The 18996-nt window shown below is 46.2% G+C and overlaps 2 protein-coding genes across 3 annotated transcripts in view; one reads left to right on the forward strand and one right to left on the reverse strand.

The window, feature by feature from the left end:
- Positions 1–18996, reverse strand: part of vgll2a (vestigial-like family member 2a) — a 436332-nt gene that overhangs the window by 149029 nt on the left and 268307 nt on the right. The window lies entirely within an intron of this gene.
- The window catches only part of gphnb (gephyrin b), a gene marked incomplete at its 5' end in the record, with an annotated part of 127483 nt that overhangs the window by 30677 nt on the left and 77810 nt on the right, over positions 1–18996 (forward strand). For both annotated transcript variants that reach the window (XM_083789817.1, XM_083789818.1), the window contains 2 exons: positions 2901–2979; positions 18954–18996. The exon at positions 18954–18996 is cut by the window's right edge and continues 15 nt beyond it. In XM_083789817.1, the coding sequence (XP_083645943.1) occupies positions 2901–2979; positions 18954–18996 (122 nt within the window). The remainder of the gene's footprint in view (positions 1–2900; positions 2980–18953) is intronic.

An 18996-nucleotide genomic window follows, 5' to 3' on the forward strand; every position in this document is an offset into this window, starting at 1 on the left:
CTTGCATGGACTTGACGTTTTTGGCTTTTAACGAGCGACTCTCTAGCATGCTTGGTGCATTTCAGGGAGAGGAGATTATGCAGTGTAGCATGAAAACCACTGATCTACACACGGACCTTTACAGGTCTGCAACTCTGAGAGAGGGTACAAAGTGCCACGAATGGGACACAGCGTGCCACGAATGGGACAAGTTGTGAGCTTGTAGATCTGCTATTTACGGCATGCAATATGCCAAGGGTAAATCAGGCTTTAGTTAGAGGGTTCCATCCCCTTTATAGCTGGCCATTCACCTGCATGGGGAGAGATGGGAATCCTCCCCTATTTAGCTGGCCATTCAACTGCATGGGAATCCTCCCCTCTTTTCTCTCCTCCTCCATGATCTCAGTTTTTGCCCCCCCCCCCTCTTTTCTCTCTTCTCTCCCTGTCTCTCTCCTTCTCCCCCCCCCCCCCCCCCTCTCTCTCTCTCTCTCTCTCTCTCTCTCCGTCTTCAGCTCCTGCACAGGATCACATTAATATTCCTTTGAAGCCTGTTTCAACTGCAGCCAGATCTCTCTCTCTCTCTCTCTCTCTCTCTCTTTCCCCCCATACACTCTTCTTGCGAGTCCTCTCTCTCTCTCTCTCTTTCCCCCCATACACTCTTCTTGCGAGTCCTCTCTCTTTCTCTCTCTCTTTCCCCCATACACTCTTCTTGCGAGTCCTCTCTCTCTCTTCTTATTCTTCTCTTGCTCCTTTTTTCTTCACCCCTTTCTTTCCCTTCTCCTATTGTTTGCTCTCCTCCTCTAGAAGGGAAGGCTTTCTCCCTCCAGTTAGGTGGTGGGGGGGGGGGATTTTTATTACCTTTTGTCAGGATTTCCCCCACTTGCACAATGCACACGCACGCACACTCGTACGTGCACACACACACACACACACACACACACACACACACACACACACACACACACACACACACACACACACACACACACACACACACACACACACACACACGCACACACGCACACACACAGGGGTGGTGGGTGCCTTTGACAGAGCGTGTTGATTGGTTCAGAACCGTTGCTGCCTGTTGTAGGAGAGAGTGGAACGGCTATTTTTAGATCAAGGGGTAGCTGAGAGAGAAAGACTGAGGAGGCTTCTCTCTCTGTGTGTGTGCGCGTGCAAGTGTGTGCGTGTGTGTGTGTGTGTGTGCGTTTGTGAGATTGTAAGAAATACTGCAGTCTTGAAGGAAGTTCCCTCTCCCAACACATGCGCACACACACACGCACGCGCGCGCTCGCACACACACACACACACACACGCCAACACGCACACTTATGCAGCATTGCCTGTCTTGAGCCGGGGTAGTGTACACTCCACGTGCCTGCTAGCCTTTCCCCCTGCCTTGTACATCTCTCTCTCTCTCTCTCTCTCTCTCTCTCTCTCTCTCTCGCTCTCTCTCTGTGTCTCTCTGCCCCCCACCCCTCTCTCTCTCAGCTGGCTCGGTGTGCAAATGTCAGCACTCTCCCATTTATTTGCCAGAGCCTGGAGCAATGGCCTGCATTCCCTGTTTACCTCTGTTTCCACCACAGCACAACACCACTGGCAGTCCTGTTCTGTTCTCTGAACCTCCATCTTTCCTGTTCTCTCTGTGCTTTTCACCTCCGTCGTTGCTCCTCTCATCATCATCACTCTGATCATCCTTCCTCCTGTCTTCCATAATCACTGGGACAGTGCAGGTTCCCAAACTATTTCATGCCAAGGACCCCCAAATTGACACTAATTTCCCCGCGGACCCCCATTTGAAAACATATGCCAAGGACCCCCATAAGAGAAGATTTGTACGTATCTAGCAGTGATTCTCAACCCGTTTAATTTCAAGGACATTGAAAAAATGTCAAGTGGTATTTCTTAGTGAGAATATGTGTGCACAGTTTCACCGAAATCGGACACGCCGGATTTGCGCCATTTTGTACAAAACAGGCAACTGTAGGTCTATACTATCAATGTTTTGGGCCTGGGCCGCGGCTGAGCGGTCCAGGCAAGGCACCTAAGGCGGTAATCCATCCTGACGGCGTGCCGCAGGTTCGAGTCCCGAGCCTGCCGGCCTTTGCCGCAAAAACCCCCATAAACAATATCGTACAGAAACAGTTGAAAACGGGGAAAATATATAGAGTTGGAGGGGGTACAGCAGAGCTACGTATGTCACATTGCGTCGTTACAATATACTGTTATATAGAGCGTATAAAGCTTTTTGAAACGAATAGTCTCGTCTCTCTCCCCCTCTTCTCTCTCTCTTTCTACCTGTCACCACAGGCATCTCTGATCACAACGATGACTCATGTGGTTCACACCTGCACACTCGGCAGGCGAGGCCCCACAGTGGCTGAAGGAGGGTGACACTATAGCATGGGGTGGTGGGTGGTGTGTGTGTGTGTGTGTGTGTGTGTGTGTGTGTGTGTGTGTGTGTGTGTGTGTGTGTGTGTGTGTGTGTGTGTGTGTGTGTGTGTGTGTGTGTGTGTGTGTGTGTGTGTGTGTGTGTGGGTGGGTCTTAATAACTTGTTTGTGGATGTAAAAGAGGCTTGCATCAAAGCGAGAGAGATAGTCTGGGAAAATAGTCACGCTTGCTCTTTCAACAAAAAAAAAATGCATAAATAACATTCAAGGTCACGGATGTAGAATTCATTTGTGATGAAGAGGAGTACATAAAAGAAAACGTGTTGTTTGGAAACCCTTGGTCTACATAAAATGGTTTAGTGTGTCATTGATTTATTCCAAGTGCCTATTTTTAAACGGATACTGTATATGTAGTTCTTGCATCCCTTTTATGTCTGGTAGCTTATAACTTACCGGTAAGTGTGCTTAATATATCAAACCCTTTTCTCTCTCTCTCTCTCTCTCTCTCTCTCTCTCTCTCTCTGCAGTGAGTGACAGCTGTTTTCGGAACCTTGCAGAGGACCGCAGTGGCATCAACCTCAAAGACCTAGTCCATGACCCCTCCCTGTGAGTACTGTCACTGTGGCCGATACATAGAGAAATGATAGTGAAACAGTATAGATAACACTGCACCATAATCTATACCAGTGGTTTCCAAAGTGGGGAACCTATAGGGGGTCCTTGAGGGAGTTCCAGGGGGTCCCCAGCTAAATGATAGTTTGGAACCAAATGAACCCATATGAGTCTGTAACTCTGAGAGTGTAGTTAAATTAACATTGATTTTACAATATAAATTGGGGTTCCCCAGAGATAGAAATGCCTTTAAATGAGGGGTCGGTAGACTAATGCATGTCAAACTGGGGGTCGTTGAAATTAAACGGGTTGAGAATCACTGCTAGAGCCGGGGTCCGCAGGCTATAATCAGTGTCAATTTGGGGGTCCTTGACATGAAAAAGCTTGGGAACCACTGGACTATAGATAACACTGCACCATAATCTATATGCGCAAAGCTCTTGTGTCTTCTGAACAAACTCCTCTTTGACCGAATTTCGGACACAACAGACATGGACGTTATTGGACATGGAGTCTAATAACGGCGTGGCTTCCCTCCCTGGACCAGCTCCGATCTTTAGCTATTGATACTATAAGTTCACTATGTGTACATTTTGTGAATGAAGCCACACAAATCACGGCGTTGAGTGGTGAAGCTATAGCCACACCATACAGGACTAATCCGGATGGCATCCTGCCCGCATTGACACACTGGCTGCTTGTGGGCACGTCCCGGGCTTGATTTGCTGGGGGTGTGTGTGTGTGTGGGGGGGGGGATTTCTTGCCTCTGCTTTCGATACCCACCTCCCCACTCATTCGTCTATATTGCCGGTGCTGGGATTATGTTTTATTCCTGCCTCTGGTCAGACTTTTCGGGAAATGTAGACAATGTCAGATGTGTTTGATTTATCGTTATTCTCGGGCAGAAACTCAATCTTATCTTATCATATTCTCCTTTTTTGTGTTATTTTTTTACCCCCCGTAAATTAACGGCCCGTTTCTGAATTCGAAGCCTCAAAAGTAACAGTTTTGGACATAATGACGTTTCCGCCTTGACAATTTAACCATTGTATTTAAAGATGTATGTAAAGGAGTAGTTCACCCAAACAATGATTTATTGTCTCCACCAGGCCGAAGGCATGGGGAGAGAGTATATTTTGCACTCCGTCCGTGTGTGTGTGTGTGTGTGTGTGTGTGTGTGTGTGTGTGTGTGTGTGTGTGTGTGTGTGTGTGTGTGTGTGTGTGTGTGTGTGTGTGTGTGTGTGTGTGTGTGTGTGTGTGTGTGTGTGTGTGTGTCCGTCCGTCCGTCCGTCCGTCCGTCCGTCCGTGTACAGTTAATCTCCAGCACCGTTAACCCGGTCGATACCAAATTTTGCACACACACTCCCTGGATGCCAACGATGAACAATTTTCCAGAACGGGCTGCTATAGGCTTTTGTAAAACATTTTTTTTATATTACTCCTCCAGATTCTGTCCAAAAATCCCACAAATCATTACACAGTATCTCTACAGTCATGTGTTCAAGACGGATCTGTCCGATATTACATCCTAATTGGCTAACATCAAACATTAAACCATCAAAGTTTGCAGGATTGGCCTGTTTTGAACAAAAAGCCTCAAATCATGAACGCAGCGTGCAACTTTCCGAATTTCCGACTTTCCTACTAGGCTGAGGAATATATCCCACCCTTTTCGCGTTATAGCACCACCAACAGGTGGATTTTTCAAAACACATTTTTGGTTGTTCCAATAATGTGTTTTGCTAAAATGCCTCAAATCATCCAATTGCGTAAGAAGGCATAAGAAGAAATGGCACCCTTTTCACATTGGCTTATTATAGCGCCACCAAGAGGCCACAACCTGAGCTGGCCTGGTGGAGACCTGTGCCAATCAATTGCACACCCCATATGAAGCCATGGATTCAAGGAGATTTTAGTTTTAGTTTTGGTCGCATTCAATCCCCAGTGGTGGAATGCAACTAAGTAACTATTTACTTAAGTACAATTTTGAGGTATTTGTACTTTACTTAATTATTTCCAATTTCCGATACTTTCACTTCTACTCCACTACATCTCAGAGGCAAATATCATACTTTTACTCCACTGCAATTATTTGAAAACTTTCGTAGTTAGTTTGGAAATTAAAATTTTAATTAGACCACTTTTAATTAGACCCTATATATACCGGTACATTTCGGCCATTTGAATGCGACTCATTGTGAGCTTATAGATCTGCTATTTTCAAAAGGTTTTGTACACATTTGAACTTGTGAAATGGGACATTCTGCAATATGAGTACTTTTACTTACTTTTTCACTTTAAGTACATTTTGATGCCGATACTTTTGAACTTTTACTTGAGTACATTTTGAATATGGGACTTCCGGGAATACATTGCAGTATTGATACTTTTATTTAAGTACAACATTTGAGTACTTTTCCCACCACTGTCTAAGCCAGGGGTTCTCAACGTTTTTGGCTGGGGACCCCCGGAAATGCTTTGGCCATTTCGCTACATCTACAGTACTAGCTCACAAGCTGTTTGTCAAAGAAGTGTGGACTTAACTGGTTATGAAAATTAATGTCTGCATGGTCTCCACAGCGTCACAGTCATCCTCCATATTATTGTCATTGATTTCCCGGTCACGGTGTCACAGCACGGCACCGGTCAATACTGGGTGGCGCCGTGCCGTGGCTGTCACTGTACCCGTCCATGCCAGTCATGTCCTTTTAAGGGTGATTTGGACTTGGATGCGTGCCAGCGCTGTCCACCGAAAAAAGCAGGTCTTTAAATTTAGACCTGCGGCCGATGCTACAAATGTATCCTGACAGTTTTCTGAAAAACCTATGTTTCTATGTCAGTGGTTATCAAACATTTTCATGTCAAGGACCCCGAAAAATATCTGTACTTGGCCGCAGATCCCCCCCCCCCCCCATCTGAAAAGATGTTGTTCCAGGGATATATATATTCAAAGATTTGCCCCACATTTTCACGATAAAAAAAAAATAGCAGATCTACAAGAGTGCCGCGCTATGAGCTTGTAGATCTGGTATTTTTCAATAGCTAAAGTATAACATAATGCTTAAAACACCAAAAGGGGTCCCCGTCCAGAATGGGTTAAGCTCACAATCCTCGTGAGCTTTTAGATCTGCTATTTCCAATGTGTGACACGTTGTCACACATTGGAAAACAAAAAATTAAGACACCTCTGACCTCTGATCAGGACAGATAACCATATATAACACCTTTTTAAACAATGTTACAAAGTGCTTAATAATTTCAAATCAAACAATGGATCATAATCATCAACAACAATTTCAGCAATAAAAACAGTATCGGTGCGAATAAAAACACACAAACAAGTTCTGTTGTAAGGTCAAAAAAGTCAAAAAATGGGAACTATAGCAAACCTGTTCCAGAGTCCTGGGGCCCTGGCTGCAAAGACCCCGACCTGCAAAGTATACATCATGGCATTACATGAGGTGTGTGTGTGTGTGGGGGGGGGGGGGGGGGGGAGGAAGAAGAGGGAGAGGATGCTTGTGCCAAGTCATGTATGTCACGCTGTCCTGACACACGGTTCCTGACACCACTGCTAAGTGAGTGTTAAGCGACCTGTCTAATGCTTATTAGTGTTTGCACACTGTGTGTGTGTGTGTGTTACGTTCTTAGCTTACGTATACAGTATGATTCATGATGACTATCTTTATGTACATGATGTATTTCCATGTTTTTTGTTCTTGCTTACTGCAAGTCGCTCTGCTAAATGCCTAAATTGTAGCATAATTATAGACATCAGCAAGTGATACAATGCTAGTGTGCTACCGTATCATTTGGTCAGTGGCCAGACAAAGCTCTCCTCAGAGGCCGGCGTTTGTAATTGTACATGTAACTTAAAACAGCGATTGTGCCCGAACGATTCTGGAGTCTGTCTGTCGCTCCCAGGCGGGCCTGCGTGCGTAAAAAACATGTCACCAGCAAAAGTATAGTGGTCACACTAAGTACTTATCATTATAATCACTTTATCCATTTATACTATTATTAGTCCCCTGGGAGATGCTGAGGTGGAGCACTACACCTACCGTCAGCTCCCAGTACGACCGCACGACTTGCCGTACCCCAGCCGCGCTGCTCATATTCTGAGTTGGTGGTGCCCGGGATCGAACCCGTGACCTTGTGGTTCTGCAATAGATCTGCAATTTTTTTTAAATCTTTGAACAATACCGAAAATCTTATATAATAATATTCTGCTCTTCTGGTACAAAACTTTTCCAGAATGGGGTCATATACAGTTCCAACCGCACAAATGGGGGTGTTAGTGAATGCTCAGTGAAACCTAACCACCCCCCCCCCCCCCCCACACACACACACACACACACACACACACACACACACACACACACACACACACACACCCATCCAACCACCGTCAGCTTTGTTTATTTTTAAGCTAAAAACATATGCACTCGTGGCTCTTTTTACGTAACCACTTTGCACGAAAGCGTCTACAATATGTTGTGAACAGGGTTCCGCTCTCTACATCAGAGCGGAACAGATGGACAGGCACACTGTGTGTGTGTGTGTGCACGTGCGTGGCTGCGTGCGTGCGTGCGTGGCTGCGTGCATGCGCGAGCGTGCACATGTGCTCAGTTGTGCTCCGGTGAAGGCGGCTGATTAAGAGACAGGCCTTGTATTGACCTCGATGCCCTCGGCCCCTTGTGTGACATTAATTCCACGCCTCTCTCCTCGTGTCACTTCCTCCATCACGTTGACCAGCTGGGACACTGTGTCCTCAATGTGCCACCGTCACTGACAGAGAGACATAGAGAGACGGAGAGAGAGAGAGAGAGAGAGAGCAAGACAAAACACACAAACTTCAATCACAGCAATATAGACACATGTTTGCTCAATGACACACAATCAGTCTGTGCAATCTGACATATGGGAACATCATGGGGGGTGGCCGGGGGGGGGGGGGGGGGGGGGCGTCAGAGATAGAAAAATGACAAGTAGTAGAGAGGAGGAGAGAGAGGGGGGGATGGGGTGGTGCATGGGTGGGAGGTGACAGAATGTGGTCGGGAGAATGATACCGACACTCAAGGACACTCACAGGAGGCAGAGGTGTGTGTGTGTGTGTGTGTGTGTGTGTGTGTGTGTGTGTGTGTGTGTGTGTGTGTGTGTGTGTGTGTGTGTGTGTGTGTGTGTGTGTGTGTGTGTGTGTGTGTGTGTGTGTGTGTGTGTGTGTGTGTGTGCGCGCGTGCGCACGTGTCTGTGGGAGACACTGTTTGTGCGTGTTTGCAAGGTTGCAATGTTATGTATTAGTGTATACAGTGTGTGTATAGCTGTTCTGTACAGTACTACTGTATGTGTATACATACTTACATCCTGAAATTTGATTGAGCCAACGGCGTGTCGCCACCCCACAGTCTTTTGATCATTTTACTAATTGTGGTGGCCAAACATATAGCTTCCAGTCAATCACACGGGTTTACGTCACAGTGTGGGAGGTCGGGGAAGCAGAATATATTATATTTCTACATTTTTGTATAATCATTTTGAATTTATTAACGCAAATCTTCTCTTCTGTGGGTTTGAGAACTACTGAGTTTAGTAGTAATTAAGGCCTACTACGGTAGACATCTCCACAGCCAGACTGTCTGACAGCTAGGTCTTGTCGCTGACATTGGACAAAATAGTTTAAAACAAAAATAATATTTGGCAGTCTTTAGTCACCCTTCTATGATTGTCAGATCGATTTGACCTCGAGTGTCGGCACATGAACCTTTTGAGTCGACAGCTGTTCTGAAGTAGCTTTTAACATGCATTATAATTTAACCCCTTTTGGTGTTAGCATTATGTTATGCTTTAGCTATTGAAAAATCGAAGAACGACTGACATAGAAACATAGTTTTTTCAGAAAACTGTCAGGATGCAGAAGACATTTTTAGAATCTGATCTCAGGTCTACCATAAACGTGTAGCAATGCACACACAGTAAAATCCTCAGCGGTCATGTATCCATTTTCAACTCTTGTGTGTGTGTACGGATGTAACAGAAATGTGTACCGTCTGCGATAAACGAACACTCAGGGATATACAGTGTAAAGGAACACTCAGGGATATACAGTGTGCTTCCAGGCTCTTCAACCGCGGTGCCGCTTCAATGTGGTGCCCCTTATACGTGGCTGAAATATCTGGAGTGGATATTTAATGTAGCCTGGATGGATTATGAAGAGTCAGAGATAAAGGAGAAAGGGATAGTCTATCGGCGATGTCAGATCTGGACCACGATGACATTTATTGTGGCGATAAATGGAATGCTTGTATGGTTGGGAGTGTTCATCCTCAGAATATGTTATGGTGTTTCTGTACACGTGTGTGTGTGTGTGTGTGTGTGTGTGTGTGTGTGTGTGTGTGTGCAGCTGTGTGTGTGTATGTGCTGGTATATAGTAAGTGTAAGTGTGCGTGTGCACGTGCGCAGATTTCTGGTGCATACTCCTAGTGAAAGCATGGGAATGGAGCCGCTCGCTGTGCAGAGCTCTCAGCACAGTGGGGGTTCAGGAGGTGAGCTCCTCTCCTCCCCTCTGCTTTTGACCTCTTCTCTTCTCTTCTCTTCTCTTCTCTTCTCTTCTCTTCTCTTCTCTTCTCTTCTCTTCTCTTCCCGATGGTTCTGGTGACTGATATTGCCGTCCTAATGCATGAGGGGGCTGTGTTTTCTCAATAATAATGGTTTTAATTTATTTTATATATTTTTGGTGGAAAATGAATAATAATAATAATTAACTATGGAATCGTACATTTCCCGTCAGTGGAAGTTGGTTGGTCGGTCGGTCGGTCGGTCGGTCGGTCGGTCGGTCGGTCGGTCGGTCGGTTGGTTGGTCGGTCGGTTGGTTGGTTGGTTGGTCGGTTGTTTGGTTGGTTGGTCGGTTGTTTGGTTGGTTGGTCGGTCGGTTGGTTGGTTGGTCGGTCGGTCGGTTGGTTGGTCGGGGTGAGAGAGAACGTGACATCACATGGCATCATGGGTGCGGTAGAGTGGCCGGATGGTAATCGCAAGCTTGCTAGTTGGAACCCGGGCTCCCCCAGAGTCAGTGTCGAAGTGTCCTTGAGCAAGACACTGAACCCCAAATTGCTCCTGATGTGCTGGTTGGTGCCTTGCATGGTTTCCGCCGGCATCGGTGTATGAATGGGTGAATGTAATGCACAATCTACCTAAAGCGCCTTGGATAAAAGGCTATATAAATGCACCATTTACCATTTATAATCAGTGATGGAGCACGTGACATCACGTGACATCACCAGGGATGGAAATACCTGATGTTCAATATTAAGCCCATATATGGAGATCCCTGATGTTCAATATTAAGCCCATATAATGGAGATCCCTGATGTTATCAATATTGGCCAGCAACTTTACATCTGACATCAAACCTCAACCCCATAGATCTCCATATATGGAGCTGACCTGTTCTGACATTCCATATGTTGATCCTTCCCCATCCGTCCTTTCCTCTTCGATGTCTCCCTTTGGACTGATACCTGTCCATTCAAACTCTAGGGCCTGCCCCAAAGTTATTATAGTCAGACATGCAAAAATGTATTTTTATTATGGCACCTGTGTGTTTTATGCAACACATAATGGGGGGGTGAGGGGGTCTGTGGTGAGCCAGGGGTGGGGGTGGAGCCCTCTGCTCGGAGCATTTTTTCTGACGGACTAATGAACCGTAATGTATGTTATACTGCTTGCATCTGCCATATGCATCATGATCTGCATGCGCCGCGCCGCCGGCCGCTCCACGGAAAAAACCTTCTGTTGGTGTGGACGTGGGAGTCGGGACAGACGGACAACTCTCGTAGATGTATTTATCGATTCTGACATTTTCAATCTACGAGAGTTGAAAGACTTTTAGCCTTGGGTGCGTCGAGCGAAACCACCTGCCTCACAGTAACACTGAACAATGTACAAAACCTAAGGTTTTTCAGAAAACTTAGGTCAGGATTTAGAAGGCGTTTTTAGAATCTGCCTCAGTCCAAAATCGGCTAGAATCTGCCTCAGTCCAAAATCGGCTAAACCAGATTACTTTGTTCATACTTATAGGAAATAGCTGACCTACAAGCTCACAACGCGTTGCAGACGCGATGCGCCGTGAGCTTATAGGTCAGCTATTTTGGACGTACGACACCGTGGTGCAACGAAGCATAAATTAGACTTCAGGAGGAAGTGACCCTCGGAGCCTTGGACAGACAACTGTACAGGATGCACTCTACACTGCATGCTTCTGGGACTACAAATGGCTCTACACTCTGTGTGTGTGTGTGTGTGTGTGTGTGTGTGTGTGTGTGTGTGTGTGTGTGTGTGTGTGTGTGTGTGTGTGTGTGTGTGTGTGTGTGTGTGTGTGCGTGTGCGTGTGCGTGTGCAGAAAGAGATGGATGAAGTGGCCTGTACAAAGAGCTTGTATTATTAATGACATCAGTGCCTCATCATGGCAGTGTCCTGCAGCCACTGAGACGTGAGTGCATCTGGCTCACAGGTGTGTGTGTGCCTCTGTGATGGCTCCCAGTCGTACATGCGCACGCCTGCACGCACGCACGTATGCATGCATTTCAATTTCTTTATTTGAGTCCACATTTATTTTCAAAGCACACACACACACACACACACACACACGTGCGTGCGCACTCACACACACAGACTGACGTTACCCCTCTCCCTGTTCTTGTTCGGTTCTGACTGCATTGGTACTGAAAGTGGCGTCCTGGATTGGGGGGGGGGGGTCCCCTTTATCCACTTATATGTTGCCTATAAAAATCGCTCACATATTGGCTATTAAAAATAGCTCACATTCCGTCAACATAGCTCACATAATATGTGAGGTGTTGGTTATTAAAGAATATCTCGCAGCGTATCAATTCGTGCCGTGCTGCGAGCTTGTACATCTGCTATTTTTGAACAATTTTGCGAAATATCGAAAATGTTTGGAAATGTTTTGATCCCTTTTTTTTAAAGGGATACTAGGTTTGTGTGTGTGCAAACACACTCCCCACTCCCCTTATTGACAGACATCAAACAGGTCTTTTTATGATTTAATTGATTAGAGTACTAACGAGCACATAACAAGTTTGACACTTTTATGGCCCAATGAATCAACTCAGTGGACACCCCCTTTGAAGTTCAAAGGGATCAATTAAGAGCTCTGGACAAGGTCCCCTCTCCCCCAGCACAGAAAAACATTGGCCCTGTGTGTGTGTGTGTGTGTGTGTGTGTGTGTGTGTGTGTGTGTGTGTGTGTGTGTGTGTGTGTGTGTGTGTGTGTGTGTGTGTGTGTGTGTGTGTGTGTGTGTGTGTGTGTGTGTGTGTGTGTGTGTGTGTGTGTGTGTGTGTGTGTGTGTGTGTGTGTGTCACGGTGTGAGTCAAGTTGAGGATAGGACCCGAACGTGAGGCAGGGAAAGTCAAGTTCAGTGTTTTTATTGCAACCAAATAGGAGTCCAGGTACAGCAAGTAAAAAACACTAGAGGTAGTTGGAACAAAACTAGGAACACGAGGATGGCAAGGGGAAAACTATATATACTGGGAAAACTAGGGGATCAAACAAGCAAGGCATCAAGGCTACAAAAATACTCACAGGCAACAAAAGCAACGAACCAACAGAGAACTGAAAACACAAGGGTACATAAATAGACAAGGACTAACTAGACACAGGTGAAATACAACAGACAAATCAACACAGGGATTGGCTGGGAGAATAACAGGACACAGGTGGGGAACACTACACTAATCACAGGGTTAGACAAGGCAGGTAAACATGGGCAACACAGGAAACCAAGAGACACTAGAACTACAAAATAAACGGTAAAAGTACACAAAAGTAAAACCCAAAACAAGGAACATAGGGAAACACATCGATCAGGGTGACAGAACAGGTCACGGATCATGACTGTGTGTGTGTGTGTGTGTGTGTGTGTGTGTGTGTGTGTGTGTGTGTGTGTGTGTGTGTGTGTGTGTGTGTGGCTAAATGTTACCTAGTTTTCCTTTAACATCCTTAATTGTCACAACAAAGTTTGAGAAGCACTGTCCTACTGTATGTCTGTCTCTGTCTCTCTCTGTCTCTCTCCCCTCTCTCCGCTGCCTTGTCTTTTATTCATAGAAAGATTTGGCCCGCGTGTCCAGGCTTTCAGGCCAAACACAGCACTCTGCATCAGCCTCTCTCTCTCTTGCACACACACACACACACACACACACACACACACACACACACACACACACACACACACACACACACACACACATCCTCACATAGACTCAAAGCACTGACTGGACCATCCCAGAATACAGTTTTGAAGGGGGAGTCCAACCAGAGACATAACAGCTGTAGCTGTTACACAGTAGCCTATAGTATCTGTATCTTTACAATTCCACGCATACAACAGCTCAGAGCGGTTCAGATCCGAAGTCATGCACCGTGACGTCAAGCAAAACTGTGGCAAAACTAGCGCCAGTCCCCACTGGAGTTTCCTCTCCTCCTCCGTCACTGCATGGCTTCCCCTCCGCATTGTTTGTCCTCTATCTCCACGCCGCGCCTCATGGCCCAGTCAGAGCTTTTGACATTGATCTGTCCTCTGGCACCAACTGTGCCTCCTTTCACCACCTTCTAACTTGCTTGCATTCTTTAATTTCGGCAATGGTACCTCCACCCCCCAGCAACAACCCCCTCCCCCTATAGCATCGCGCCTACTCCCGTTTCTGAAAGCCTCCATTACACCCACCCCCTCTGTCTGTGCGTCTTATACTGCTATTTCTCTCCAGCCACGTTTACCGATTCCATGCCACCATTGACTCCAGCGCTGTGGTCGGCAGTGCCAACTGCCGACAGTTGGCAGTGCCAACAGAAAAGGGCCGCGAAGAAGACCCTGTGAATCGGCCCCCTGAACCGGAAGTGGTAATGTCTCTATATATGGATATGGATCACCTTCTCCAGTGTCCATGCTAACCGGAAGGTCGCGGTCATTTTTTATTTAGCTCCTAACATCGTCCCTCACCACCTCACCGGCAGACTGCTGGGCGAGCGCTGGCGCTTTGGCATGGGGAATGAATTCTGTACTGGCCATATATGAATTCACACACCAATAAAAATCACGCACACATAGATGTATACAGACATGCATGCATACACACAGTTGGAAACCACTGCTGTAGATGCACGCACGCACGCACGCACAGGCACACACCATCCATTATCCATTTGTCCACTCTCCATTTTTCCAGACAGACAGCAGATCCCTTTGTACAGAAACGGCATCCCCAACTGTGTGTTGAAAAAAGAGAAGAAAACCAACCACACACACACGCACACACGCACACACACACACACACACACACCCACAACGTATACAGCAGCTCGAGGCTTCAGACAGGAGTGGTTGCCTAGGTAACCGTGGGAAGGCAGAACCCTGGTTATTTGTGTTGAGCATATTTTCATTTGGGCTGAAACAGAGAGGCAGATTGTCACTGTCGGACACACACCTCGTATCTCCAGCTTTCAACTTTTTCATGTTTAGTTTTTTTCATAAATGAACGGTGAACGTCCTACTCCGTCATTACAACTACAGCTGGGGGCGTGTTCTCTCCTCCGCATCATCGGTGTCCATACCCGAGGCGGGGTTGGCGAAAGGGCCTTTCTGTGTGGAGTTTGCATGTTCTCCCTGTGTCCCCTAGGGTAGGTACCCTCACAAAAAACATGCAGTAATCCTGGTCTCTATTCTCTAAACTATATACCTCCCCCTGGGGCGCCTGATGGAGGGGAAAGGAACTGGTCGGAAATAACGTGTTCCTTCCACGCGCTACGTCCGGCCGGGGAAACTCTCCCCTGTCACTTGAAAATAATTCAAGCAGCTTGGACTCCTCATGCATAGAAGGAAGCATGAGCTCAGTCCACTGCCCCCCCAGGTTGGCAGAGGAAGTGTAGCGCCCAGGATTACATTAGATAATTGACACTGGGTGAAAAAAATGGGTTGCATAAAAATTATATATATATAAAAAAATAATTATGACTGCAGCAACAGCGTCACAGAAAAGTAGCGAAAGCATCCAACCTTCAAGCTTCCGTGTCTTGACTCTTGAGCTTTTAGATCTCTGCAATTTTTTAGCCTATTTATATTCCGTGCCGAATATAAGACGACTCTGATTATAAGACGACCCCCATTTTCCAAGACTCAGTGGAAAAAGAACATTGAACGTATTCTAGTCCCGATTATAATACGACGCGGTGCAACCACTCCCTTACGGAGCTATGTGTGTGTGTGGGTGGGTGGGTGGCTGGGTCTGAGCACGAAAACAGCATGGTTGTTTTCCACCACCTGTGCACACACACACACACACACACACACACACACACACACACACACACACACACACACACACACACACACACACACACACACACACACACACACACACACACACACACACACACACACACACACGCACGATGATTTCGGGTGTGCCAGTACATGCAGTACAGTAAACAGTACAGTGCAGTAGAGAGACCCCAACATGGTAGCTCTGTCATTTCTCAACCGTTTCGGTCACAGAGCAGCACGCCGGAAGCGGCCCGGCCCCCTGGGCGTGTTCCTGTGGGTCTGGAACTGTAGATCTGCAGCTTTAGCCGTTTTGCCTTTATTGATAGAACAAGTGAAGAGAGACAGGAAAGAGGGAGAGAGAGAAGGGGAGAGACACGCAGCAAAGGTCATCATGAACGGGACTCGAACACGCGACGCTCTGTCAGGCCACAGCCTATATGTGGCATGCGCCTGGACCACTCGGCCAGCGCGGGCACCCCAGCTGTTTTCAAAATAATTTGAGTCCGTTTTGGACATATGAGGTTCCCACCCCGACAGAGACTTAACGCAGTACTATAGAGACCGCGTTTCTGTGTGGGCGGCAAGAAAAGAATCACCTAATTTACAGGTCGCCTTGACATTCTCTGTCGCTCGACTAGAGAATGTCTCTGTGCCCTTTCGCCGAAGCAACATTTCATACAGTATAAAAGCTCTTTCGTGGTGTCTAATTCTCAAGTCAGTGTCTTGTAATTGTCTGAGGAGAAAATAGTAAGTGATAAGTTATAACTGTGTCTGTGCGTGCATGCGTGCGTGTGTGCGTGCGTGCGTGCGTGCGTGCGGCCAAAGTCACCCTGATAAATGGCAGCTATTCCAGTTATTGTCTGAGGCAGGGTATCATAGCATTAGGTGTTTAATGTGATGGGGAAACAAGATACAGTAGTCTCCTAAAAAATAATGCTCCTTTAAAAATATTAATAATAATAAAAAATTACAAAAGGCTGTAGTGGGGGTTACATAAGGAGTGTCTGTGCAAAGCCTTCACCTTCAGTCCAGGGTTGGTCTTTTCTGTGTGTGTGTGTGTGTGGGGGGGGGGGGGGGGGGTAATACCTGGCTTGGCCACAGGAGGACAGCATGGCTCACTGTTGAAGCAGCACTGTGTCCTTGTGAGAAGGCCATCCTGAGGAAATCCTTATACAGGAGGAGGCCGTTCAAGGGCATTCTCTCTCTTTCTCTCTCTGTCTGTTAACTCCCCTTTTCTCTTTTCTCACCACTTCTCACATTCACACTCCTCTGTCTCTTTCCACGTCTGAGTGATTTATTTCTATGTTGGATTCTCAGTGTGCAGCATCTGTATAGTATATACCCTTGGGGGCCAGATGCTTGTCCTACGTACTAACAGTCCGACATACGTGGCCGGTTAAGACTCACCCGTGGCTCCAACATGCGTGGTCGGTTAAGACACATGCTTAGGTTAGGGTTTTGGGGTAGGACGTCTGTTAGTACGATGAATTGAACAATGTGGACCCTGTTGTAAACAAGTGTAATGCTTAATTGGGTCGTCCACTCACAGTTGACAGTCTTTGTATTGAGTTTGTGCTTAAAATGTACTGTAAATTCTACAAACTGTTAATAAATATTTCAATCAATCAATCAAAAAACGTCGGACCAAAGAAATGCACCCCTCGTTCTCTCCCTGTCTGTCTCTGTCTCGTTCACTTCCTGTCTTACTATACTTACTGGTCTCACTGTGTCTCACTGTACTTATGTCTCCCCATCTTATATATACGTCTCTCTTGTACTGCATTTCCGTCTTTCGGTGATCTCTCTACTACTATAGTGCAAAATGTATACTCACTCGCTGAAAACTGCAAATCTACAAGCAAATCTACAAGCTCTCTCTCTCTCTCTCTCTCTCTCTCTCTCTCTCTCTCTCTCTCTCTCTCTCATTTTACACTTTCTACTGTCTTTTCCCCCCCCTCACATGTTTCTTTGTATCTCTCCTACTCTGCCCTCCTTGGCCCATTTCTTGGGGGTTGAAATAAAAAATACATTTAGATTTTCTTTTAAGAAAGGGGGTGTTTTTTTTTTCTTCTGGAGGCCACAGGATGCTTCTCGATCTGGTTAACAGAAACAAGCATTTTGTCTTGAAATCTCACTCTTGATTTTACAGCAGTGCTTTGTCACATCATATAGCCTACTCTGTAGAGGGTGGGAACTGGGAACTAAAAGAGGGATAACTTGAAAAAGTGCCCTTCTGGGCACAGGTCTCCACCAGGAGGATAGGAGTGTGTGTGATGTTTGGCAAAATGTTTAGGAGTAATATACAGTAAACATGTTTTTTTTGTTTTTTTGTTTCTTGCAACAATTTTCTTCATTTTGTTGAGGAAATGCAGAGCCAGATCACTCATAGCATCTCTGAGGATAGAATTCTGGATGAGCAGGACATGTGCAGCATTTTGTACAAAACGGGCTACTCCTGAAAACTTGGGAAGGCAATCTTAGCTAATCAGTGTAGAATCTGAGAAATCCAACAGGCTCGTCTTGATCACATGACTACAGAGATCATGTGTACAGATTTGCGTGAGATTTGGATGAAATCTGTGCGACTAACAATGTGTTTTGCAGAAATCGGCCTCATGGTGGCGCTATAACCGGCAGATGTGGAGGGATGCAGGGAAAATGTTTTTCCATGGCCTCTAGGTAGTGCGCATACATAAGTTGTCGATGTAGTTATAGGTAAAATCAGAAATTGGCCTGTTATAGCGCCACCATGAGGCTGATTTGGGGAAAATGCCGTCCTCGGCCTAGTGGAAATGTGCGTGCATGTGAGCTTTGGAAGCCAATCTTAGCCAATCAGGATGGAAGATGTGAAATTGTGCAGATCTGTGTTGATCACATGACTATGGAGATAGTGTATATACCGAATTGTGTGATGTATGGATAAAATGTGTACGAGTTATCTACAGAAATGTGTTTTGCCTAAATCGGCCTCATGGTGGGGCTATAACAGCCCGTTGAGGAATATTTGGGGCAGAGGTTTGTCGTTGGCATCCAGGGAGTGTGTGTGTACAGTTTGGCATGGATCGGGCCAACGGTGCCGGACAACAGCTGATAACGGACGGACGGAAGGACAGACACACACACACACGGACAGAGTGCAAAACATACTCTCTCCCCATGCCTTCGGCCTGGTGGAGACAATAAGTGTTAGCTATTTAACCCTATTATATTTCACTTGACCTTGGTCCCCCAGGGGGTCTCTCTGTACTTGGTCCCCTCCCCTCATTTATTCAATCAGTTATACTTCCATTGTACACATTAGGCAATAGGCATACAAGGGAGCAAAATACTGTTCTCCGCAAGTCGTGGTGCTTGTCACACTTTTGAAAAGTGAGGGGCGCTCTTATCAGAGCAGGTAATATTGGAGATTTTGCTGTTTTTTTTTTTTTTTGCCAAATTATTGCCTGTTATGTGTGTAAAATTGGGACACTAGGGTTTACATGGTTAGAATGTTAAGCAGGGGGATGTGCAACAACAACGATGAAATGGATTCGAACCTACATCGTCAGTGGTTATGTACCATGATCCAGTGTGACAGAGTTATGATTGTAATTTCACGTCTCTCTCTCTCTCTCTCTCTCTCTCTCTCTATCTCTCCCAGGCTGGGGGGCATGATTGTGGCCTATAAGATAGTTCCAGATGAG

This window comes from Protomyctophum parallelum (assembly GCF_964188405.1).
Source record: "Protomyctophum parallelum genome assembly, chromosome: 19".
In the NCBI taxonomy this organism is placed as follows: Eukaryota; Metazoa; Chordata; class Actinopteri; order Myctophiformes; family Myctophidae; genus Protomyctophum; species Protomyctophum parallelum.